Consider the following 27,106-nt stretch of genomic DNA (forward strand, 5'->3'; position numbering starts at 1 on the left):
TTACCGAAGGGCCCATTGGCTACATAACAAGAACTTCCCGAAGGGACCCGTTGGCTACATAACAAGAACCTTTCCGAAGGGACCCGTCGGCTGATACACAATTTCTACCAACGACATCATCCCCCCCAAGAAGAAAAGTCGTCTCCTGACGACTACAGAACAAAACTCAAACAACTAACTACAACAAGATAGATTTTCCACATCACTTTCAAATTCGTTTTGTGCCTACGCAAACTAGTTTCCAAAACACATTGTCTCCATAGTCAAGCTGACCTTGATAGCCACCTATGCTACTTTCTCTGCTTCCAACTCTGGGTACACTGAACTACCTTCAACTGGATGATCAACTCCTCCCGAGCTCTCCCTGCATCCACCAAGACAGCTTCACGGCCAACACCTATTCCGAGTGCCACCTCTAACACACACTATCCATGCCTGTAGCAACTCCAAGTCTCATCAACTAGTCACACTTCCCACGACTGATATCCGCAACGACTGGGGGTCCAAGGGGCAACGCCCTCGGCAGGGTCGAGGGGCAGCGCCCCCACGGGGTGTGGGGCGCTGCCCGCCAAGACCAAATCAGCACTCCGAAACCCACACAAAAATGCACTGAACACACTATTTCTGCAATTTCTCCTAATCCCACACTCTTTTTGGCAACCGCTGGTGCTTCCCCTTCCCTATGGCATCATCTAATACTCATTCTGAGCGTTCTTGATTTGTCAACGTTTTTTTTTTTTTTTTTCGTTTTAAAAAACCTCCTGTCACCCTTTTATGCTACCAATGTACAGCTACACCATACATCCTGCCACCGTATTGACTCCTTCCTTATGCAATATCCTGTAACGTCCTCTAAAGTCTAAATGCAATAACAAGTAGAAGCCGTACGCCAAAACTTATAGAATCAATTCGCCACATTATGCAAAAATTGTACCCCATATTATGCAAAATCCGTACGGCTACCTCAAAACCATACAAATCCGTACAGCAAATGGAATCCGTACGGCATTAGTATCCAATTAATGTTTCAAGTATATAAAGAAAACTTCAAAATCCATATGCCATGCTTTGTCTCAGAAATCCATACGCCAGGCTTTGCCTAGGAAATTCGTACATCAAGAAAGTCCATTCGCCAAGTGCTCTGATAAAATCCGTACGGTACTTAGATTTTTATAAACACCGTATGGTGAGGTAGAAAGCCGTACAAGAACACAGGCTTAAAAGCCGTACGATGGCTTATCAAAAATTGACTTAAAAAATCCGTACAGTAGCTTCACTCCAGAACTCTGTACGATGACTACTACAAAAAATCCGTACAATGTCTAAAAACCGTGCAACAACCAGTCCTCAAAAAATCTGTACGGTAACCTTTACTTAGAAACCGTAAACTGCATCCTCATTTTAAAATCCATACGATACATATCAGACTTAATGTTTTTCTGTACGCTTGCTCAAAACCTCCAAAAAATTTGTACGGTGGGTGTCTTTTAGAAATCGTACGGTAACATCACTATCATATAAAATCCGTACAGTACCATCCTTTAAAAGCCGTACGGTATCTTTTCCATTTTCTCTTTTTTTTTTTCTTTTTTTCGAATAACTATGTACAATATTTACATATGTACAGTACTTACAGTCTTCTTCTCTCACTTGTTCGTCCACGAAGGTGCGTTACTTCTTTCATGGCAGACATTCAATTTCAACCTATTCACTGTGTCGGCAACTTCCTTTCTCTAGCATCCATTGTTTTACTGCTCCATTATCACCCACTTCCAGAATTTGATATGGTCTAACCCACTTAACTTTGAACTTGCCTGGCTTGATCTCATTCTAGCCATCGTACTTTAACACCCATGTCCCCAACTGAAACCTGTTCAGTTTCAAGTGCTTATCATTCCATGCTCTATGCCTGTTCTGTGTCACCTCTGTAGCCCACTCCTGCAACTATTGCTCATCAAGTTTATTTAAGGTACACGATCTCTCTATCCGGTTTGCCATATCGCCCGGTTTGTTTCTGAAGCTCGATACCATGGACTCCGTCAGCTGCTCCTTCTGGCTGTCAATAACACGTCCACTCCGTACTACTGCAACTTTTATTAAACCCTTCCGCTTTGTTTCCTGTGGGGACCGTATGATGTGTCTTCCTTACTGCTGGCACCTTTCTGCTATATCTGTGGTTCGACGTAATACTTTCTTCCCGCCCGGTCGTACAATGGAATCTTTCCTCCTTTCGAGTTCATACTGTATGTTCTTCCCTTCAGCTTCAGCCGTAACCGCCTTTCCTTCTTCAGCTTTTCTATGTTGCTTCAAACATTCATTTCCATCTTCTTTCTTATCTTCATCGACCCTTAACATATTACAGCTCAGAAAGAGTTCATAGTCCATCTACCAGTGGTAAAGACCATTTACTGAATCCAGATCGTCGTCTGTCAATCCTCCTTCCAACCACAGGACTCCCTCCTGATCTAGTTCCATATTCAGCCTCCTTTCATCCTCTTCTTCTTCAGAATCTGACGATAGAGCTTCTTCCCCGATCATTTGAGTGTGTAGATCGATGATGTACTTCTGCCCTTTGCTTTCAAGTGATAAAGTATTTTTCTTCTAATCGTGCTTCGCCTTGGCTTGTATCGGCCACCCCCGGCCCAGAATGGCATCATATCCTCTCCGCTTCAGTGGAATCACGACGAAATCCAACAAGAATGGTTGTGTTCCAATCATCACTGGTTGTGCTGTCAAGACTCCCAATGGCTTGATTCCATGTTGATCGGCCGTTAGCAGCTGGAATGTATGCGGCCATAATGTCAGCTGCCTCAACCTTTTCCAGGTGTCTTCAGGCAACACATTAACACCAGATCCTCCGTCCACAATCGTTTCCGTCAATACAGTCCCGAGAGTTCCCATTTCGACGACCGTCGGATGGCGTCCGAATGAGAGAGCTAACAGCATCAGATCTTCTGCACTTGCGCCACTTTCCTTCTCCTTTTTGTCCGCTATACTTGCTCCATTTTCCTACTCACTTCCATGTTCTCCTGGAAGTTTAGAAGCGGGAATGATATTTGTGAGTGTCGATTAGAGCTGAGGCATAGTGAGCAACAGATCATTTATCCTGACGGGCACCTCAGCTTGCAATATTTGTTGTACAATGTTCTGTTCTGCACAGTTCCGTACAGAGGTACCCAGCGTGTCCTTCAGGTGTGTCGTTTCTACCTGCGTTGCTCTCTGGATCTCTACACGGGCTTCCTCCAGAGTCTTCTTTTCCTCCGTCGGATCAGGGTAGAGCTTCGCCTATTTTCGAGTGATTGCTAGAACTTCTTCCTCGTCCATCCCAACAGTAATCAAGTTTACTTCGGACTTCGGGCACTTAGCATAGTGATGATCACCAGGTCCACACCATTGGCATAGCAACTTTGGTGTGTTCGTCGTTGTGCACTCTCGAGCAAAGTGACCCCACAGATTGCATGCGCGGCATTGAACTATTGGCCGACCATTCGCATCATACTGAATTCGACTCCTTCTGCCATTATTGTTGTTGCCGCTATTGTTGTTGTTTTGCCATCTGCTATTATTCCTGTACCCACCCGAAGCGGCACCATCAATGTTTGCATTTTCGTTCCCTCCTGACGTGGAAGCTGCCTGTGTCAGAAACACTTGTTGTGGTGTTCTTGTTTTCAAATTGAAAGGGCATTCCTTTACCGAGTGTCCCATAATCTGGCAAATCTCACAAAATTGGTCTTTCAGGCATGATCCCTTCGTATGGCCTTCTTTCTTGCACTCTGTGCACCATAGGTCATTGCCCTTAGTCTCCTTGTTCATGTTTTTGAACTCCTTCATCATCCGCAACATGTCCTTCTGAAGAGCACGAAATTTTTTGCTACTACCTTCATCGTCGCTGCTATCTTCTTCTGAAGGTTTGTCGTCATCTGTATCGGATGAGTTGGTCTTCTTCTTCTTCTTTGTCTTCTGTTCACTTTCGAGGTCCAATGCCCGATTGTATGCTTCAATATATGTCGATGGTGGCACGATCTTCATCTTTTTCCGTAGCTTGGGGTGAAGGCCTTCAATGAACCATCTTTTTTGGAGCCCATATGTCGGCTTATTCTTCATTTTACTGATTAAGTCTTTCAACCTCCTAGCGAAGACCCATACTATTTCATTCTTCTTTTGCTTGGTATTGAATATCTAGGCGACGATTTCATTATCGTCACGCAATATTTGAAATTCTAAGCAAAACTCCTTAATATTATCCCAAGTGTTTAACTTCTGCAGATCCATGTCAGTAAACCAATCAATCGCAACACCCCGTAGGGTGGCTGGAAACTGTCAGACCCATTCATTCGTATCTGTTATGCCATTTGCTCTCCAGATCGTTTCACATGTTTTATAATGTCAAATCGTATCGGTGGCTCCTTCACAATCAAATTTAGGCAACTTTTCTTTTGGACCTGTCATTATCACTATATGTTGAAGGTTTTGTTGTGTACTTGCGCTGTTCTGAACACCCGTGCTCAACTGAGCTCCCGTGCTGTTTTGAACACCCGAGCTGTTCTGCACACCCGCGTTGTTCTGCACACCCGCGCTATTTTCTACACCCGCTTTGTTTTCGACTTCCACGCTGTTTGGTGAAGAAGAGATTTCGTCAACCGAAGCTGTTCGTTCCGGAAGTATATCTCGAACGAAGAGGTCACTCTACGCTCGTGCTCCTTCGGCACTCCAAGCCGTGCGAGTCGATCTCCTTCCGTCAGGATTCTCTTCCCGTGGCGTATGCAGGTTCAGAAACTCCTCCCTCACTTCTTCCACCAAATCAAGCCGTTGTCGAGTCTCCTTCAACAATCCTTCCACGCTCTTGTTTTCGTCGGCAATCTTCTGGAATCTTCTTCGGCGCTCTGCCTACTGTGCCAGAATTAGATTATCCTGAGCTGTGCGTATTTCATCCTTGTCCTTCACCGTGTTCTTATTTTTATTTAGCTGATTCGGCATCAGATTTCATTCCAGCCTTTGTTCCAGGTCCATCGGGCAATAGCGCCAAATGTTTTACCGTACTGGGTAAAGAAATCAATGCACGGACAATAGATATGAATAGCAGAACTTATTATTATTCGCATATGCCAAAACAGTACATTATGCTCGATAAGATCCGATGATTACAATGCTTCTCGAAGGGGGTATAAATACTTTTCGAAGAACCTTCCTGAAGGGGTCCGTCGGCTACATGACAATTACCGAAGGGCCCATCGGCTACATAACAAGAACTTCCCGAAGGGACTCGTCGGCTACATAACAAGAACCTTTCCGAAGGGACCTGTCAGTTGATACACAATTTCTACCAACGATAACCCTTTCCCGATACCATTCACATACAATATATTGTAGGAGGTAGTTGGACATGAGATTTATTCATTTATGGACAAGTTCTTGGGATATAATCAAATTGGCATAGCAGAAGAGGATAAACTTAAAACAACATTTGTGGTAGGAGGGCTGTATGCATACAACCGAATGCCATTCGGCCTGTGCAATGCGCCGGCTACATTCCAAAGGATCATATTGCACACATTTGGCAAAATGTCTGTCGGAAATTTCAAAGCATTACTAGATGACTGGTTTGTATTCAGCACCGAAGACAAACATCTGGCAGCATTGGGCGAATGCATGGAAAGATGTCGAAGGGCACGACTAGACTTAAATACAAAGAAATGCAAATTCATGGTTCCGCAAGGAAAATTACTAGGACATATAATCTGTAAGGAGGGATTGAAACATATCTAGACAAAGTCAAAGTGATAATGGAAATGCAACCATCTACAAATGTAACAGAGGTGAAGTCATTCCTGGGACACATAGGATATTATAGAAGATTCATCAAGAACTTCGCCAAAGTATCATACCCGCTAGACAAATTGACATGCAAAGGGGAACTGTTCAAATGGGAAAAAGAACAGGATAATTCATTTGAAGGGTTGAAGGTACGATTGGCCACAGCACCTATATTGGCGTACATAGATTGGAACAAGGAATTTCATGTTCACGTCGATGCATCCAATTATGCAATAGGAGCAACTTTGGTGCAAACAAGTAACCACGGGTTAGATCACCCAGTGTATTTTTTCAGCCAAGTACTGTCAAAAGCAGAACAAAATTACAATACAACAGAACGGGAAGCCTTAGGAATGGTCTATGCAGTACAAAAGTTCCGACATTACTTGCTGGCAACACCGTTCATGTTTTATGTAGACCATCAAGCTCTGTTGTATCTAGTAAATAAACCTATCATCCTAGGAAGAATCAGTCGGTGGCTACTTTTGTTGCAGGAATTCACCTTCAAGATCATTGTACGGCCTGGGAAGAACCATGTCAGTGCAGACTATCTGTTGCGAATTAAAACAAGTGAACCGGCCGATGGAGTGAATGATGATTTTCATAATGCACAATTATTTCAAATTGCAGTACTGCCAAAATTGTACAGAAGTATTGGGGAGTACCTTTCCACGGGACAGCCACCAAAGGAGATGCCACAAAATGAAAGGAGGAAATTAGTAATAAGGAGTCGTACATTTCAATTGATTAATGGATTACTGTACAAAATGGGGTCTGATCACATCCTGCGACAATGTGTTAAAGGAGGAAATACCGAGTGTTGAAAGAAGCACATGAGGGTCCAACAGGACATATGGGACCTGATACCACGGTGCAAAAAATATTGTTGGCAGGACTGTGGTGGCCAATAGTGTACAACGACGCACGGGAATGGGTTGTTGAGAGTGACACTTGCCAAAGGGCTGGAAAGATGCTATAGAGAGACTTTATGCCACTGAACCCCTCACATGCACAAGAATTATTCGAACAATGGGGATTGGATTTCGTGGGACCCCTAAAAGTAAGCCGAATGCATCGATGTTGATATATAGTTGTAGCTACAAGTACTTAACGAAGTGGGTAGAAGCACAGGCTCTACCAGATAACTCAGCAGTCAGTACAGCAAAATTCATATATGAACAAATAATCACTCAGTATGGGATTCCACTTCAGATAACGAGTGATCGTGGAGGGCATTTTGTCAATCATGTCATTAAACTGTTAACGACGGAATTCAAGATATATCACTCTCTATCAAGCCCGTACTACCCAAGAGCAAACAGACAAGCTAAGGCTACGAACAAGATCTTGGTAGCAATCATCTACAAGTCATGTGCGGTCGAAGGCGAAGACTAGGAGGAGAAACTGCCCTCTGCCCTCTGGGCATACCGTACGGCATACAAGGTGACAACGGGACACACACCGTTCCAGTTGATGTTTGGACAGGAGGCAATGGTACCAACAAAATTTATGATACCGAGTCCGAGGATCGCACTGGAGAATAAGTTAGGCAACATGGAAAGCCTGAGGGAAAGATTGCATAATCTGAACAAACTCGAGGAGAAGCGGCTATTGGCACAATGGGCCACAAAGGTGATGCAGAACAGGCGCAAGGCGTGGCATGATAAGCACCTAAAACTAAATAAGTTCCAACCTAAACAGTTGGTGTTGAAGTATGGCGAACAGAACGAAATTAAACCGGTGAAGTTTAAAGTCAAATGAGTCGGGCCATACCAAATCGAGCAAGTAGGTGATAACGGAGCAATAAAGCTACGGACATCGGACAAGCAGGAAATTCCGGAAATAGTGAACGATTCCAAGTTAAAAATATACCATGCCAGAACTATTCCCCCATCAACAAACAATGAGCAGAAGTAAGAAGCAAATTAAAAAAAATTGAAAATTGAAAAAAAAAAAAAAATTATAAGAGCATCGTACGACCATATAACTAACTTGTAGAAATCGTACAGTCCCTTCCGAGCACCGTACGGTGCATCTTGGAAACTCCGTACAACATCTAAAGACAGTGGAAAACTGTACGGGGACTGTTTATGAAACCGACTGTATGGGCATTAAACAAAAACCGTACGAACATCCAGGAAAACTATACGGTTCAATTGAAGACTATAGGACATTGTACACGCAACAAGCAAGTGGGAGATACACTACAATCATACGGACGTCATGACACACTGTACGATTGGCATAGAATACCATATGATGCAGAAAAAAGAGGAATTTATGAGATCTAGTGACATTCGTACCACTTCTATCACTTTACGGGTTGAATCATTGAGAGAACGTATAATATTTTAAGCCATACAAGGAAAGCCGTTCAAAGAAGCCTTGCCGGAGGGTGGTACGGACGCCTAGAAATTTGTGAAATAAGGTTGTATGGAGAAGTAACTGACCTAACTAAGCAGAAGAACAAATGGAGTCTGCAAGAAAGAGGAAGTAGAAGAAAAACTTAGAGGAAGAATCTACTGCTAAAACAAAACAAACAATGACAAATCAAAAAATGTTTAGAATAAATAATGCATGATGCCAAAGGGAAGGGAAAGACATAAACAGGTAGTAAAACATAAGCACTTGTTAGAAAGAGTGTGGAATCGGAAGAAAATCACAAAAATGGTGTGTTCTATGGAGTTTTGTGGTGGCTTTGAGAGTGCTAATTTGGTCTTGGTGGCGGGGGTGCTGCCCCTCGACCCCACCCAGTCGCTTCAGTTATCAATCGTGGGAAGTATGACCAATTGATGAAACCTGGAGCTGCTACAAGCATGGAGTGTCTCTGTGCCAAAGGTGGAGAGAACAACAGAGCAAGCCTTTCGAGAGGGGTGATACGCTTTGAGGCACTTGGAGTAGGTGTTGGATGTGAAGCTATCTTGATGGATGCCTAGAGAGCTCGGGAGGAGCTGATCATCTAGTTGAAGGCAGTACAACAACACTTGGTTCAGTTACCCAGGAGTTGGAAGCAGAGAAAGTGGCACAGGTGGATATTTTGTAATTGTCGTCCAGAGACGACTTTTCTTTTTGGGGGTGATGATGTTGTCAGCAAAGTTATAAAATAGCCGACAGGTAGATTAGCATGTTGTCAGTAAAGTTATAAAATAGCCGACGGGTAGATTAGCATCTGAAAGGATGCGTGACGATTGAGTCACCACTTCGGAATGGTATATGTACACTGTTCAGAATGGACTTTGAATTATGGTTGTAATCATCATGGTAAGCACTATGTAATCTCTTTGGCATATATGCGAATAATAAAAGGAGTATTGTTGTGTTACATGTTCTTGTCTATTGTCTGCATGCATTAAACTATTTACCCCATACGGTAAACAACTACTACCAAGGGCATATGCGGTATTCCCGTGCCCCTAACTCTCAGAGAAAGGGTATATTCCCACGAACTCCTCAACTGATGTGTCTCAAATTTCTATACATGAAAGCAGATTCTAGTTCCATTACCAATGATTTTTGGATTCTCAAGAACATGACAGAACTGTCTCCTTAAGTGTAGCCTTTTGATACCAATGCTAGGTGGTGCCAAAAAGCTGGGATAAGCCATTTCAAACAGCACTTTTCTAGAACCACATCAGTCCACGTAAAAGAGTTTTTTTTTTTTTTAATGTAAGTTATAAACTTATAAACATCAAAGAATTCAATAACAAAATACAAGTGCAAACACATCAAGTCTCATCCAATAAACTTCACATACTCATTCGTCCAGCAAAGCAAACCATATTTATATTTCTTCAGTACATTAATTCAAGATTAGTAGTAATAAAAGGACACCGGTTCGAAATGTACCATGAGAAAATAATAGTTTGTTGGGTCATCGGGTTTTCAATTATAAAATGCATTTTATTGCAAACTAATTAGTTGTGCAACTGTGGATGCTAAAGGTAATACAGCTCTTACAGGTTTAGTCTAAATAAACAATGATGTGTGTCTTTCTAGTTGTCAATAAACTAATCCAGAAAATGATTTATTGATATATAGATTGATGACTTGATTATTCGCCTTCAGTTCAAAAAAGTCAGACCTGTGTACCTCGTCGAAGCAACTCTCTTGCAAAAGGTAAAATCCCTAACACAATATCTGCACCAGAATTATCCACAAATATGACAGCCTGTAAACATGGCATACATAAGAACAGTTAATCACATATATAAATTTCCATAAATCATTGAAAACACAAAACAATGGATTGAAGTTTTATGAGACAGTAAATCTTTAATGTTTCCTTCTAGATAGAATCACAGATTCGGGTCATATGTCTGGCATTGTTGTCAAATAAGTTTATGTCCAAAATGAATTGGGAAAGTTATTGAACAGTGCCATTAAGGGGTACATGTTCCCATGCTACACATATGATAATTTGTTTATACAATCCAAACATGTGAATTACATATAACAACATAATATGACTAGACTTGAGGGATCAATTAGATTTATAAAGGATAACCATTATCTGTTTCCTGATGTAATTAATTCATCATTGTCAACAAGAAAAAAGAAATTATGGTGCCATTTCAAAAGTGTCACAAGGCTATTATCAAACCCATGCTTTATGACCAAATATGTGATTTAATATGAAATTGAAATTCTCAACTTGTGTTAGCCTATTTTGTACTCTCAACTCTAACAATTAGTTTACTAGGTAAGTATTTTCCCTCTTCTAAGTTCCATCAAATGAGAATTCAAGATTTTCTGCTCCCATCCAATTTCCTCTATTTTTACTTTTTAACCATACTTGTTGATTAGAAAACATCAAATACATGGTCAAACACAAAAGAGTTCAACAGCATCAACAGCAGCGCCTACTCTTATATTATTACAGGTAACAGTACATTTGTCATTGATCATAAATTAATTTCAGGAAACCAAGGCTCTCAAAAATGTCCGAAATAAAGAATTAATAAACCAGAGTCTTACCTTCCTCCAAGATTTTCTCATCCAGCTTAACTTGAATGCCTCCAAGTCATCTATTACCCATGGACGGGTTAATAGATTTTCACAACTGGCCAAAAAAGACATTCCATCCTTTGCAAACACTTCTGCAAGCTTCAGTAAATTACAGACAAAGAGTTAGCATTGCTTAATATAGTCTGAATATAGTAACTTGTGTTTAGTACTTGTTATAGCTAGTTGAGCTGGGTAGTTAGGAGGTATAACAAGTAGTAAACACAATAGTTACTTTATTTGAACTACACTTAGTCTTAAACTCCCAGTCTATGAATATCAAATCATACAAGTCTGCGCATAATGTTCTAAACTATGAAAAAGTATAATAATGAAATCTTCAAAAATCGTGCCTTTGGCCTGGGTTCAGAAGTAACAAGAAGATTTTAAAAAAAGGCATTGACAATGAAAGTTTCTGTACAGAATTGAGGAAGGAAACAGCCAAGTTCAGTATATTCAGCAAGTATACATTCAACTACATAATCTGTTAAGGAGAAGGAAATCAAATTGAAGAAACTTGCAGACGTAATTTCAGAATCAGTCAGTTACCATAACTACAGATCCTACACCTAAGACCTCCTACAACATGTATTTGGTTTTTTACCAACCATAAGAGCAACAGCAGGAATCTTATGCAAACTTAGGAGAAAAGACAATCCCAAAAGATCAGTAGCAACCTGCAACAACCAAAACATTCTTGATTGTACAAAGAACATGATTGCTTCTAAAGTTCTATTAATGCAAAAGAAACCTTATGATCTATAGAGTCAGATTCTCTTTAAATTTCTTCTAGCTAGCTTTTGCAAAGCCTACAAGAACATAACTTAGTTTTAATCTTCTCCAAAAATAACAATTGAAAAATCAGCATTATACATTCTATATATTTAGCTTAGAACATGAATACTCATGCCCATTACCATGTATAGAAAATACTCTATAGAAAAAATATGCAGGTAAAGCTCAAGCACAAAGTCCAGGCTAGGAATCCTAGGTTTCTTTGTGAACCCTCAAGATTAAAACAGGAAATCAATCCTTGACAGCAAAACAATATGGACAGCAAACGGTGTAACAGATGAAGATGATTGGGTCCGGCAGTTTCCAGCAACCCTACGGGGCATAACAATTGATTGGTTTGTAGACGCAGTTCCTTAGAAGCTAACTATATGGGTAGAAGTTAGAAAAAAGTTCATAGCAAAATTTCGATTGCTAAGAGATGACAATGAAATTGTAGCAAAAATATACAGCACAAAGCAAGGAAAGAACGAAACATTCGTGCCTATGCAAGATGGCTGAAAGAGCTATCGGGAAGATGGAGAGTCAACCGGCTGATGGATTGAAAAAATGATGGTTTGTGGAGGGGCTACGGCTGGCTCTGAAAAAGAAAATGAAGATTGTGCCTCCAGCATTGTACACAGATGCGTATAATAGGGCGATGGATCTAGAAAGCGAACAAAAAACAAGTAAGAAGAAGAAGCACAAATTGTCAGATTCAAACGATTCATCGTCCGAAAGTAGCAACAGTGATGAAGAATCAAGCAAGAAAGTCTGAACATTACAAAAGAATATGCTACGGATGATGAAAGAATTCAAAAACTTGAAAAAGAATCTGGACTCGATGAAAGGAGAATTGTGGTGTACGAATTGTAAAGAGGAAGGCCACACAAAGGGTTCATGTCCGAAGAAACAATTGTGTGATATCTGCTAGGTTGCAGAACATTCCATAAAGGAGTGCCCATTTAATATGACGTCAAAATGACACCAACAAGTATTACTGACGCAGGAAGTGTCCGCCAAAACAAACACAAACAACGATGCAACCTCAAGAGGTTATCGCAACAATAACAGGCGCAGAATGGGTGGAAATAATAATAACACTAATAATAATGGAGGTTGGAGTCGAATACAATACAACGCGAGTGGACGACCAATGATATAGTGTCGTGCGTGCAATCTCTGGGGGCACTTCACCAAAGATTTTACCACGAAGGAGACGCCGCAGAGCTTATGCAGATGGTGTGGTCCAAGAGATCACAATGATTCAAAATGCTCGAAGCAGGGGGTAAATTTGCTAAGTATCGAAGCATGTGATGAGAAGGTACTAGCCATTACACATGAGTAAGCTAAGAAGGCAAAATATCCTGATGCAGAAGAAGAAAAGGAGAGGTTACAGCAAGCATAAACAAAGTTGGAAAAGTAGATGAAAATAGGAAAGTTGCAAGACACTACCGATACCTCGAAAAGGAACTTAGCTGAACAAAACATGATAAGATAGGTAATGCAAACAAAAATCCCTATTAAATTAAATGACCTCCTTCTCACAATGCCACAGTTATGAACAGTCATTTTGAATATGACACCGATTTCGAAAGCGACGAAGGAAATAGGAAGGGATGGTAGTGGAACCACGGCAACAAACCCAATGCTATTGGCACTCACGATAGGAAGGCATCCAGTAGTAGTCGAGATGGGCATTTTGGGAACTGTACTTACAGACACAATTGCGGACGGAGCGTCAGGCGTGAATGTGTTACTAGAAGATATATGGAAAAAGTTAAAAACCTACGCTGTGGCCACCAACATTCCAGTTGCTCAACAGATCAGCACAAGATCAAACCATTGGGAACCTTGATGGCACAGTCGGTAACTATTGGTATGCAACCACTTTTATTGGATTTCGCAGTCATTCCACTGAAAAGAAAAGGGTATGACGCCATCTTTGGATAGGGCTGGTTGGTGCAAGCAAAAATAAAACATGATTGGAAACGAAATACCCTATCCATGGAATGCGAAGGCCGAAGATTTATAATTAACCTGCACACACAGATGGTGGGAGAGGAGGCAACGTTGTCAGACTCAAAAGGTGAAGGCCAGAGTGAGAATGAAGGAAAGATGAGAATGGAACTGGACAAAGGAGTGTTGAGATTAAGAGGGTCGAATGATGATAACCTAGACTCGGTGAAAGGCCTATTCCACTAGCAGATGGAGGATTACGAGCTCTTTCTAAGCTCTAATATGTTAAGGGTCGACGAAGGTGAGAAAGGAGAGAAAAATGAATGTCCGAAGAAATACAGAGAAGTGGAAGAAGAAAAGGCGGTTACGGCTGAAGCTGAACAGAAGAACATACCATACGAACCCAGCAAAAGGGAAGATTCTACAGTACAATACATGGTAAATGGACCACGCAGAAAGAAAATGTTAGTGCACCACGGATTTAGTAGAAAGGTACCGGTGGCAAGGAAAACACATCATACGGTTTGCATAGGAATCAAAGAGGAAGGGATTAATAAAAACTTCAGCAATATGAAATGAAGGTTCTAAAATCAAGAATACAATTATTGACGGCAACACGTGACAACCAATGGAATTCATAGTACCAAGTTCGAGGATTGCGATCGAAAACAAGCTTGGAGATATGGAAAGTTTGAGGGAGAGATTGTATAATTTAAATAAACTTGATTAGCGATGATTGCAAGGCAGGCACAATGGGCCACAAAGGTTACATAGAACAAGCATAAGGCATGGCACAACAAGCACTTGAAGTTTAACAGATTTCAATTGGGACAACTAGTGTTGAAGTATAATGGGCGCAACGAGATCAGACCAGGCAAATTTAAAATAAAGTGGGTCGTGCCATATAAAATCCGTGAAGTGGGCGATAAGAGAGCAATAAAATTATGGATGCTTGACGGAAAGGAAGTAGCCGATGCAGTGAATGGGTCAAAGTTGAAAGACTATCATGAAAGAAATAACGCACCTCCATGGACGAACAATTGAGAGATAGTATAAAAGTAGTAATTATTAATGTATATATGTAAATGTAGATAATATATAAAGTTGAGCATATTTTCTAAGTACAAACCCGAAAGTATGAAAGTAATAAGAAACAAGATTAGCAAATTAAAAGAGTATTAAAGGACTGTACGGCCGTGAAGAACTATACAGTAGCATAAAGAGAGAAAATCAGAACCGTAAGGAATTTGGGAAGAAACAGAAATTGCACACACAAACAGCCACCGTATGGCCGTACAGAATTGGGAGCACTAACGTATGGCCCATACGGAAGAACACAAAGACATTGCAACGCATCGTACAACCGGGGAAGTTGCAGGAAGAGGCCCAAAAGTGCACCGTACGACCATACAGCCAAATTGTTGGAGGTTGGGTGACTGTACAGTGAAGGGGAGAGACCATACGGTGAACTTGTACGAACATCGGCAGCAAAAACCATACCGTACGGTCCATACGGAAGCAACAGCAAGCGTGAGAGGACGACGGCGTGGAAGAACCATGGTTATATAACATCAGCAAAATAACAACTTAGAACATAACAGTGAACAAAGACAAGGAGCCATTTCGTATGATAGGAATTTGGAGAAGGAAAAGCCGTACGACCATCAGCAAGCACTTCGTGGTTTTGTCGTACGTCGTACGGCCAACAAGATTACAAGAGAAGGGTTATCGTAGAAACTTGGGAGAACATTATTCCATCTGTATGGCCATAGGTAGAAAAGAATGTAACCGTACTCTCCAAGAAGCAGGAGTTATTAAAAAAAAAGGATGATAAATCAAAAAAGTTCATAATGAATAATGTATGGTACCGAAGGGAAAGACATAAACAGGTAGTGAAGAAAACGTAAACGGTTGGCAGAAAGAGTATGGGATCAGAAGAATATCACAAAAATGGTGTGTTACATGGACTTTTGTGTGGGTTTGAGGGTGCTAATTTGGCCTTGACGGCAGAAGTGCTGCCCCTCAACCCCAACCTATATCGCGACAGGGAGCACGCTTAGACCACCCCGCTGGGGCGATGCCCTCTACACCCCCAATCAGTTCAGCTATCAATCGTGGGAAGTGTGACCAGTTGATGAGACCTGGAGCTGCTGCATGCATGAAGTGTCTGTGTGCCAAAGGTTGAGAGAGCACTGAAGCAAGCCTTTCAAGAGGGGTGCTACGCTTTGAGGCACTCAAAGTAGGTGTTGGACATGAGGTTGTCTTGGTGGATGCATAAAGAGCTCGGGAGGAGCTGATCATCCAGTTGGAGGCAGTAGAGCGACACTTGGCTCAATTTACCTAGGAGTTGGAAGCAGAGAAGGCGGCACGGGTAGCTATCAAGGTCAACTTGGCTAAGGAGACAACACTGTGTTAGCAGAGGCTACAGATGCAATGTGTTTTGGAGACTAGTTTGGTGACGAATGTGAAAGTCATGTGATAGAAAAGGATCTATCCCGTTATAGTTAGTCACAGTTAGTGTATTCTATTTTGTTAATATCTCGGATATTTTGTAATTGTCGTCCAGAGACGACTTTATTTTTTGGGGGGGATGATGTCGGTAAATTCTATATTGTAGCCAATGGGTAGAATTGTATCCGAACAAGCACGTGACGATTGAGTCACCCCTTCAGGAAAGTATATGTACACTGTCTAGAAAGGACTTTGAAATCATCATTGTAATCATCTAAATCATATTGTAAGCAGTAAAGTGTATCTGTTTTGTGTTATATCTTACTATACTACATGTGCTAAGTATCCTTTTACCCTGTATGGTAAACATATATAAAGTATTTACCACCCAAAGGACAACAAACACAGCCAATGTGGGATAAAATTTGGAGAGAGTGGGTATAACTACCTTGCTACAAATATTAGATGACACCTACGATTACTATTATTAAATGATTTTAGCAGGTCATTAAGCTATCCTAAATAAACTTAATTAGAGTTAATTATATTTACTCCAACACCCACCCTGCCCCCCTCCTTAAGTGCAATTTCAGGAGCAAAACTAATATTCAAATGATCCAAGACTAACATGAAGATGCAATATATTGGTTCCAGCTACAAGGCCATGTTAGGCACCCATGCACAGCTAATCTCTCACAAGAAAAGAAAAGGAAAAAAACTGAAGGGGCAAAACTCCTGTCCAAAAAAGAGATATGAAGAAAGTGATGCATAGAAGTCTCAAATCTATACCCCCCAAGAACTACATCCATCACAGAATTCAATTGATAGCCCCTAGGAGGGAAGCATACAGACTAAATCACACCCCCCACTCCCCACACAAAATAATCTCCTGCAAGAATGGTAGGTGTTCGATGACAAAACAAGATCCAATCCTTACAAATAACTTGTCTTCCCATGTATAGGTGCAAGTGCACTTCCCATCTGGATATGCAATGAAAGATAAAAGCATGAAGAATGAATGTCTCTGAAAATTGCTGATGTGTCTCCTTGGCCATGAAGGATGTTGATGCCACAATTCATGCGGGTACATGCCCATATTAAACAAGATTATGACAAACTGAAATTATGTGGAAACTAATATAAAGCACACTCCAAAAATGAATATAGAGAAATATTTCCTCCAACCAAATATGAAGGATAATGATGGTCTTGTTGGTTAGGAATGATGAATATCCCAATCAATCATTCCGAAAAAATGTCAATGAGAGAAGCCATATTAACTATGTTTGAAGAAGCAAGAACCTCTGAAGATACCTCAACATAAGTATCAAAAACCTCCAAAGGTTCACAGTCAGAGGCTATCTTCTCTTAAGAATGAAGAGTTACAAAAGGGTCATCTGGGAAGGGTTGAACATCAAGATCTCCATGTAGCTCCCAAACGTGATTCCAAAGTGCACGAGGACACAAATAAATAATAGACTCCAAAATGTCATTATCTACAAGATCAAAAATAACTCTGAAGACAAGATCGTATTGCATTTCCAAGCAATTTTCTGATGAGGTGTGTCAAGAAGAGGAACAAAATTATAAAAATATGGCAATAAGTGAAGCCTGGTGCGGTCGACAATGCTATTGCTCCAATATTTATGGATCGCCCTCTATAAAATAAACAAACAAGAATGAATTGCATCAATAATCTAATCATGTGGTTGACAAAGTGACCCCCTCTGTCACTTGTCAACTGAATAGGTATGCCATATCGTGTGATGATTTGTTCATACAAGAACTTAGCCATATTGATTGCAGAATTATTAGGTAGTGTTCTTGCCTCTACCCACTTTGTTAAATATTTTGTGGCTACCACTATGTATCGGCAGCGCTAGGCCCTACTCGCCTTCAATGGACCGATGAAGTCTAGTCCCCAACGTTCAAACAACTCTTGGGCATGGGACGGATTTAATGTTATGAAGTCCCTCTTGAATGGTTTGTCGGCTCTCTATCATGTATCGCAGCTCAACACCCATTCCCTTGCATCATTGTAAAGTGTGGACCGCCATAACCGAGCAAGCAGAACATTTTGTGCTGTTGTGTCGAGTCCCATGTGGCCACATATCAGACCTTCATGTGCTTCCCTTAGAACACTTTGCACTTCTTCCTCCATTACACATTGTCGTAGTACTTGATCGGGACCCATCTTATAGAGAAGACCATTTATTAGTTGAAAAGTCTGGCTTCTTAAAACTAGCTTCCTCAATTCACCTAGCAGCATCTCTCTCAAAAATTGAGACGTTGATAGATACTTGTAATGACCCGTACCAATAATGTAACAAATCCGAACAGCACCGTACTGTCCTGAGCCTGATTTTCTCTTTCCCTTTTAAATATAAATCTCAGAGTACGGACCCATTAACAAATAACCAACAATATAAATAACAAATGAAATATCGAGATAGGTATTTAATCAAACTCACTCTTAAATAGCACACCCAGCAATACATCCACATGCAAATGGAAAATACGAACAACAAATAAACCCGAACTAACTCCAATAAATCTTTGTTTCCAACATGATACTAAAGACTCAAGTATAAGGAAAATGCAATACAAATCAAAATGCTAAACCGACAACCTTCCAACAAATCTGAAAGCGTATTATTGCACTATTCATCAGCAGTATAACATTCAGCAATTTCAAAATAACCTCTAAAACGTTATTGTATTATACAACAGCAATATAATAACTATCCAACCACAAATCCAATCTTATACACAGATGTTACAGTCAGATTGGAAAACAAGAAAAGAACCTGTAAGCTCAATGAGACACCTATGATGATATCTCCCCGGGCAATGGGTTTGTGTCCATTGCTTGCCTACACGAGGGGCTACATCCTCACACGGGTTGAAAGCTAAAGCTTTCTGAAACTCTCCAAGAGAGAAAACTGAATTGAATAGTAAAATCAAGCATACCAAATGAAAGGGTCTCTTCTCCACTTATTCTCACAATTGTGACTCTTCGACTACCTTTCTGTCTTTTCGTCTTATCTCTCCTTGTCCTCTTTTGTCCACTTGGAATATTAATTTGACTTTTAATTAATGATGTTTCAGCTCTCCTAGCAAATTTTAATATTATAGAGATGACCCCCTTAATATTTCTAATGTCCCCAGAAAGGGACATTACAAGTCTCCCCTCCTTGAGATTGCTTGCCCTCAAGCAATTAATACCAGGATCCCATAAGAATCTGCAGTTGACCCTGTAGCTTGAACTGAAAACAAATTTGGCCAAACTGTGGAGCAAGGTGTCACACTGTAAACCACCTGTCAACCAGTTTCCTGGATCCCATATTACTCTCTAGAAGAACTTGGCACGTGCACCTGTAAAATGATCAACACAGATTAGCTCCATGACCACAATAAAATCCTCGTCCAACCATAGATATAATCTGCCAACACCTGGATCTCAAACTCTGTTATGTCGTTTCGCTGCTATGATGAGGTAGAGGCATATCAAAGGTCCATGTGTAACCCAATAGAGTGTGAAGACCTGCCCTAAATGGGTGATATAGGAAATGAGTTGCTCATGAGCCAAAACCACTATCTCAAGGACATCAAAACCAACACCATTGTCATCAACATTTGGAACTTCCAAGTACATTGGTGCTATGAATCTGGAAGATGCTAGAAATATAACCATATTCCTCACATGGCTACTCCACCGAGAATTACTTAGCAACTGATGAAGGAAAATCACCCAACTCCTGAGAGGGTTGAAATCAAAAAATATGTTGGGGTTGATCAACTGATAAGCAACAAAAGTTGATTCATCATTCCCAGGCTAAGTCCCTGAATCACTGTCAGGATCTGAATCAGTATTCCAGGGTCTGAAATCAATTTCTTCCTCCTCAAGGAAAACAAGAGAGACTCTCTCATCTATCATAAAAAGTGGGTTATCGGACGTCCAGTCAGCGGCCACTTCAAACAAGGGGTTATCTATTAGCTGAAAGTGATCTGAAGTTTTGCTACTTAATCGTTCGGAGTAGCTATCCAAGTCATAAGTTTGCTGAATGCTCTCAAGTTCATCGATGACTTCTAGGAAAAATTCTTGTCTCATTCTATCCTTGTGTTCCCGAGATTGATTCATGACCTTGATCTGACTTTATGCACCTTGAAGAGAGAATCAAGCCTCATCCAAAGCATCACAAACGTGCTTCAGCTCTCTATTAAGTTCGTCAATCTTATCCTTCCCTCTGTTTGACTGTTTAGCATATATCTCAGCAATCTTAAGGATATAATCCTTGTCAGTTAGCAAATACAAGTAATCCGATTTCATAGTTTCGAGGGCTATCTTGACCTTCTGCAAGTCATCAACATTCTAATCTCTTCTCGTGTCTCTTGCAATCCTCCTGTAGAGCTCATTAACTAGCTCATGGGTCTTGTCATAATGTACTAAAGATGTCACAACCATATCTTCACTAACCCTCAGTTGATTCCTTAAGGTATGCATTTCGTTACTGCTCTGCTGGAACTGTTTATTACTTGGTAGTGTTATCTTAGGAGGTTCTTCCAATTTCAAGCCATGCATGTTAGGAATATAAGAACCATCATAAAAATGCTCCAAACTACTATTACCTTGTGGGCAATCTATCTCCTCAACCTTCCTGTCAAGGCTCACTTCTAAATCACCCGCGAAGAAACTTGCACCTCGTGTAAAATCTTCTGTGTAATTACGAGTAGGCTGCTCATCTCCCATAGTCGTTTGTTCTTCTTTTTCAAGATCCAAAAAATAATTCTAGTCTATCCAAATTTCCTCGTACACCCCTATGCGTTGTTCATTTGCAAAAAGATCCTAGGCCAACTCCAAATACTTTTGTTTTGCCATATCAGTCATATTTAGCTGCTCGAGATAAAATTCCAAGTAGTCATTGAATGATAAGTCATTTTGGATTCGGATAGGAAATTCTTTATACTCTCCATAAATGTCGAGTATTTTTGTCCTAACATCAGCTTCAAAATCATGAGCTAACTATGCTTGTGGCTTCATCGTACCTTCCTAGGTTATATCTGAACTCTATGCTTACCAAATAATGCTACTAAATCACAAGATTCTCAGATTTATTAAGTTAGAGGGATTTCCAAAATTTGGTGAGGAAACTTTGTAACTTGCAAACTATGCAACCTTGGCTCCCACATCTGCCAGCAACATCTGATCTCATACGCTGTTGTTTGTAATTTGCCTTAGATTTGCATGTGTTATTCAAAAGAAAAACTGTTCACAAACTTACTACCAGTGAGACAACTATTGTCTCCACTCTTTCTACCCCAAATTTCTGCCCGACTAGGAATTCTTGAACCCCTGAAATGACCCACTCCTTTTTCAATAGTTTACTTGCAACTTGTAAAGTGCTTTTTCCTTCAAAATGGATTTGAAATGCATATACAAGTGCAAAAAATTTCGGAGATATTGATTTTATTTACAGATAGTTTCCTTGCAATTTGCCCTAAAATTTTTAAGCTGTTTATAGCCGTTGAACCAAATTAATTTTTCATGTTTATGTGAAATCAAGTTATTTCATTATAGCCGTTGTTATATCATGTTAATTATAGTCGTTAATTATTTCTTCATGTTCATGTGAAATTGCATCAGTTAATTATAGTTGTTGCATCGATTTGATTATCAAATGAAACTAGTCAATTAAATCTAGTCATTGTGTTCATGTGAAATGGAATTAGTTAATTTTAGTCGTTGTACAATGAAATTTCCTAACGATCACTTGATGATTTTGTTTAACAAATTATGAATCTTGAATTGATGTTATGGCGAGAATGTTGTTTAAAAATGTTTACAGGATGAAGATCGAAGAGTGAGGGGAAGCATTACGAATTGAGGTCATCGGAATGGGACAGTCATAAGATTCAGTCATCAGGACTTGACAATAAATTTCTTAGTGGAAAATCGCATGAGCTAAAATTAAAAATTATAAATATAATTATAAAAAAAATAAACAAAGTTCTTACCTTTATTAAATTTATTAAATAATAATATCACTTAATATTATTCTACTCTCTCGATTAAGATCATAAATAAATAAATAAAAAGTGGCACCATTACATTAGAATTATTAATCCAATAATGACACCTTGCAATTACGTATTTATAAACTTAACCAAAATGATAATATAATATTAAATAATATTAATAAATAAACTTTTCATCTTTCCTTTTTCCTTTCAATTTTTCCCTCCTCTTATTCTTCTTTTTAAAACCGACTGAATATGAAATCGATTATGAATCTTGTAACGGCAGGAAGCCGTAAAGTCTTTTCCAAAGTTATTTATATGTTTGCCTTGTCGTATTCGGACACACACAGAGATATCCGGCTTCTTCATTTACAATTTCTTTTGACTTTCCCTACTCTGTTATGGTGGCCTTAGCACCTGAAATTATAGGTTTATGCATGCTATAATCATTTTCTTTCTGCGGAGATCTAAAGAAGATGTCTGAGTCCAAGTTAAAAACCACATCAACTACATTGTAGTGAGTTACATAAGGATGCATCTCATATTTCTTTCCTTATTTTTCTTTAAACCTGTTAGGCTAAGTCGGCTTTTGAATATTGTTCCATGTTTTTCCAGTCAGTAATAAACAAGACGACTTCCTTATGTTCTGGTATATACGTGTATCATCTTTAAGTTTGTGTTTGCATTCACATAAAACTGTATTTAAAGTGTAACCTCAATTGGATATAATTGTTATCCAAGCAATATTTCAAATCGGTCTAATGTCTTGAAAGGAAAAAATTTACCAATGATAGCCAATCTTATGAATGATCTCTGAAGAGTTTCATTGAAATTTTATGTTTCTTTTATCTATAAAAATATGTTATAATAACTGATAAACAGTAATGAAAGCCTCAAGGATATTAGTCGGTTAATGCCAGAATGAGGTGATGAAAGTGCAAGATATACAAATAAAGACAAATGTTCAGGCACCAAAGATTCACCAGCCTGATGGCCTGATTATGGTGAGGAGGTGTAGATGAACCTATAAAAAAAAGAAATACATGAATGAGATCAGTAACCATTATTACATAAATAAAAATCTAATGAAATAGCTCATGCAAATTCCACTTTCGAAATTAGTTGTCAAACTAAATGGTGGAGATCGGGTTATAAACCCACATCTTAAAATCCTTGGCTAGGGTGGTAAAAGGCATACTTGCCACAGCAAATTGATCGTGTTGTTGTCCTGATGCTTCAGTTATTCTTTCGAATAGTTGTTGGGACCTCAACCCACCTGATTACTCCGATGACTATATCAATGAACGTCCCATGCCCGACCTCGGGGTAGGGAGGGCTGTTCTATTAAATTAGAACTTGTGGGGATAAGTAAAAAGGTCAACGGTTGGGAGGTTAAGCCTATGATAATGCTTCTCCTCTCACCAAAGTCAGAGCTTGGAGGACAACAAATTAGAAAGTCACTAGACTAAAAATAGTATGTTCTGTCTAACCTATAAGTTTAGTAATTTTCTTTTCAAGCTATAAGTTTCTTTACTGAAAGTATAGATATTAGTTAGTCGTTCAAGAGCATATTAAATTGCATTTTTCATTTCAGTAATCTATAGTTAGTTTAGATTTATTTTCAGCTAAATATATCAGTTATTAGTTAATGATAAACTTGTTTCAATAGAAAAGCAATGTAGACTTTATTTCAGGTTTTAAACCGTTATTGAATTCTATGTCAAGTGAATATGAATTATAAATCAGATAGTTTAAGGATGAAAATAGTTAGTAGATAAATCAGCTATTACAAAACCCCTTCAGTACCTCATCCATGAGCCTCATGAAAGTGCTCGATGCATTGGTTAGCCCAAAAGGCATGACTAACCACTCATACAATCCTTCCCTTGTCTTGAAAGCAGTCTTCCACTCGTCACCTTCTCTAATACGAATCTGATGGTAAGCACTCTTTTGATCTATCTTTGTGAAATACTCAACTCCGCTCAAATAGTCCATAATATCATCCATCCTTGGCAATGAAAATTTGTACTTGATTGTGATCTTGTTGATAGCGCAAGAATCTGTGCACATCCTCCATTCTCCATTCTTCTTTGGGGCTAATACTGCTAGTACAACACATGGACTCACACTCTCTCGAATCAATCCCTTCTGCAACAACTCATGAACTTGTCTGTTCAACTCTTCACTTTCTGTTGGTGTCATTCTATGCGCTGCCTTGTTTGGCAAACTAGCTCCGAGAACCAAATCCATCTGGTGACTAATTGTCCTCCTTGGGGGCAATCCATCAAGTACATTATTTGATACAATATCAAAAAACTCTCCCAACATATCTGCAACTTCTACAAGCGCCTCCTCTACTTCTTTTCTATCTTTTGGAATTATAGCAAAACACATATGCTCGTGCTTCATACCTTTGAGAAATTCTTTCCGTCAACAAAACATATTCTGGCAACACTACATACATTTTCTTCTTTATCCTTCAACAACTTCAACTTATGTTTCACTCCATCCTTAGTCAAAGTGTAGGTATTTGCTCGCCCATCGTGTACAACATGCCTGTCAAACTGCCATGGCCTACCCAACAACATACGACATATGTCCATAGGTATGATATCACATAGTACCTCATCCTGATAGCTTCCAATCTTGAACTTCACTAAGCATTGCTCATTGACCATGACCTTGTGGTCATCTTGCACCCAAGTAATACGATATGGACGTGGGTGTTTCTGTCTCTTCAACTTTAACTTCGTGACCATCGTTTCTAACACTAGATTGTTAGTACTTCCACCATCAATGATCACATCACAACACTTATCTTCACTTCTGCACCTTGTGCGAAACAAGCTCCTTTGATCACATTCATTCTCACCACTCGGCAGGACTCTTCTATTAACTAGGACCTCTCCTCTTTCAGCATCTTCAGAATACGATGATCTCGCATCTTGATCAACATGTGCAACTTTAGCTTGGCCTTCTATTCTTCGATCCGTCCTTCCTTGGCACTGGGTACATTCAAATGCTCTATGCCCTTCTTCTTTGCAGTAAAAAAATTCCCACGGAAGCCTCCTCTTCCAGATCCTTGTCCTCTGCCTCTTCCTCTATGATCTCTATTGCTCTGATCATGGAAACGATTGGACTTGTTTCCCCTCTAGTTCTGACTACTACTTCCAGCCTCATCCTTGTTCTTTTGATCATCATTTTGACCTCCAAAAGATCGTTTGCTAAATCTTCAACCGCGACATCTTCCACTATTCTTGTTATCAAACTTTTTGCTTAGTTTCTCCTCAACCCTTAGGGAAAACTGGTATGCCTCCTCAATACTGGTCACTCGAACAAGACTCATCTCATCCTGAATGCTTGGTCGTAACCCATTAAGATAACGGACGACTTTCTCCTTATCAACTTCTATATGGGCAGTTATAATGCGAACTCGGTAGTACTTTTCAGTGTACTCTTGAATAGATTTTCCCACCTGCTTCAACCCTTACATTTTCTTCAATAGATCAAGCTCAAAATCTACGGGAATGAACTGTCGCTTCATTTTAGCTACCATCCAATTCCATCTAGTGATTTTGTCCTTTCTTCTTTTATTTCGATCTAACTGGATCTCCTGCCACCAGATCTTTGCATGACCCTTCAGTTTGGCCTTCGCAAACTTGACCCTATCCGGATCTTCACTATCCTCATATTCAAAGTACTCTTCCAATTCATTGATCCAGTTGATCAATTCCTCTAGGTTGAGATTTCCCAAAAATGTGGGAACATCAAACTTAGGTCTTTTTCCAATACTGGAAATGGCCCTAAAAAGCTTTGCCTCCTCTGGGTTAAGAACTTCCTCTACTGCATCTGGGTCCACATTTCCTTCTTCTCTTTCATCCTCACTTTCATCATCTCCTACGGCAAGATTCATTCCTCTACAAATCTATTCTTGCATCGGTTGCATTTGCCTCTCAAGGGTTCTAAAATCCTCAGGTCTAGCACCTTCGACTCTTCTACCACGCTCTCTTCGTGGAGGCATTTTCGTGCTTCCACTGAAACCCTAGTGCAAACTGCCTCACAATCGGCCATTTGTCTACAGTCCTGGTGCAAACTGCCTCACAGTCAGCGATTTGTCCACACACTCAAGAACTCTAGCTCTAATACCACTTGATGAAGGGTGCTCCTCTTAATACCATAAACCATAAAAAACAAAGAAACAACAGCAAATGCGAGAACAAAATATAGACTTCTTATTTGCGCCGCAAATGTGGAATTACAGTATTCAGAAGAACAATATGCTAACCCACATGGGCACCTTCATTACAATAATCTGCAAGACAAGCTGCGAACTATCACCCAAAGCTATTCTAAACAATATTCGAGCCTTTCTTAAATAGGCAAATTTATGCTGCCGAGAAAGGTTCTAAACAATGAAACTTAATACCTAGGGTCGACAGACCCTAACAATACATATAGAGCCGGCCAAATACATCTTTGACAATTATTTTAGATATTTCAAGTAGCCCAACTTCGGAAGGCCATAACTCTCGAACTGTTGCTCCAATTGGCTATTATAACCACTTTTCGAAAACGCCATCTCCTGATCTACAAATGCGAAACTGTGCAAGTGCCCTTTTGTTGAGTTTTCAGACCTCATTCGGGCACTCTAAGGCCTCCAACGGTGAGCCTAAAGATTTTTCTGCAAATTTTTCCACCGATAGTCCGATAATTTCTCCGACACTTAAGCTGGAGCAATGAAATTTTTATGGTAGCCTTATAACTCTAAAATAAAACTTCATATAGAGCATGAGAACATTTCAAGCTTGTATGACAAACTTACTAAAAATAGCAAACTCCCATAAATATAACCACCCTGTCTACTAGTCATTATTAAAATAGAAAAGACTGAAAAGAAAATATTTTTTGGCGATGCAAGATTGCTCTTAGACCCAGGATGCTCATGCATCACTTACTATAATGACAAATGATGATGTTGATAGCGTCATGGCAGATGCATCTAGTACAAGTGGAACCATGTTTGTTTCAAACAAACTTGCAAGTCTTGCAGCAGATGAAGATGATGAAAATGTGGATTTTTTCTGAATCTTTA

At 39.8% G+C, this 27,106-nt stretch overlaps 2 protein-coding genes across 2 annotated transcripts in view; both read right to left on the reverse strand.

The window, feature by feature from the left end:
• LOC149564400 (damage-control phosphatase At2g17340-like) overlaps positions 1-27,106 on the reverse strand; it is a 238,791-nt gene that overhangs the window by 80,887 nt on the left and 130,798 nt on the right. Inside the window, exons 6-7 of the mRNA XM_089827455.1 lie at positions 10,789-10,917; positions 9,896-9,982 (exon numbers count right to left, since the gene is read on the reverse strand). Coding sequence (XP_089683581.1) covers positions 9,896-9,982; positions 10,789-10,917 — 216 coding nt within the window. The remainder of the gene's footprint in view (positions 1-9,895; positions 9,983-10,788; positions 10,918-27,106) is intronic.
• The window catches only part of LOC149564401 (uncharacterized), a 95,867-nt gene continuing 70,354 nt past the window's right edge, over positions 1,594-27,106 (reverse strand). Inside the window, exon 2 of the mRNA XM_089827456.1 lies at positions 1,594-3,147. Coding sequence (XP_089683582.1) covers positions 2,602-2,946 — 345 coding nt within the window. The 5' untranslated portion in view covers positions 2,947-3,147 and the 3' untranslated portion in view covers positions 1,594-2,601. The remainder of the gene's footprint in view (positions 3,148-27,106) is intronic.

The sequence above is a fragment of the Cupressus sempervirens genome, chromosome 4, assembly GCF_028749045.1.
Source record: "Cupressus sempervirens isolate cs-2001-9-10 chromosome 4, ASM2874904v1, whole genome shotgun sequence".
NCBI lineage: Eukaryota > Viridiplantae > Streptophyta > Pinopsida > Cupressales > Cupressaceae > Cupressus > Cupressus sempervirens.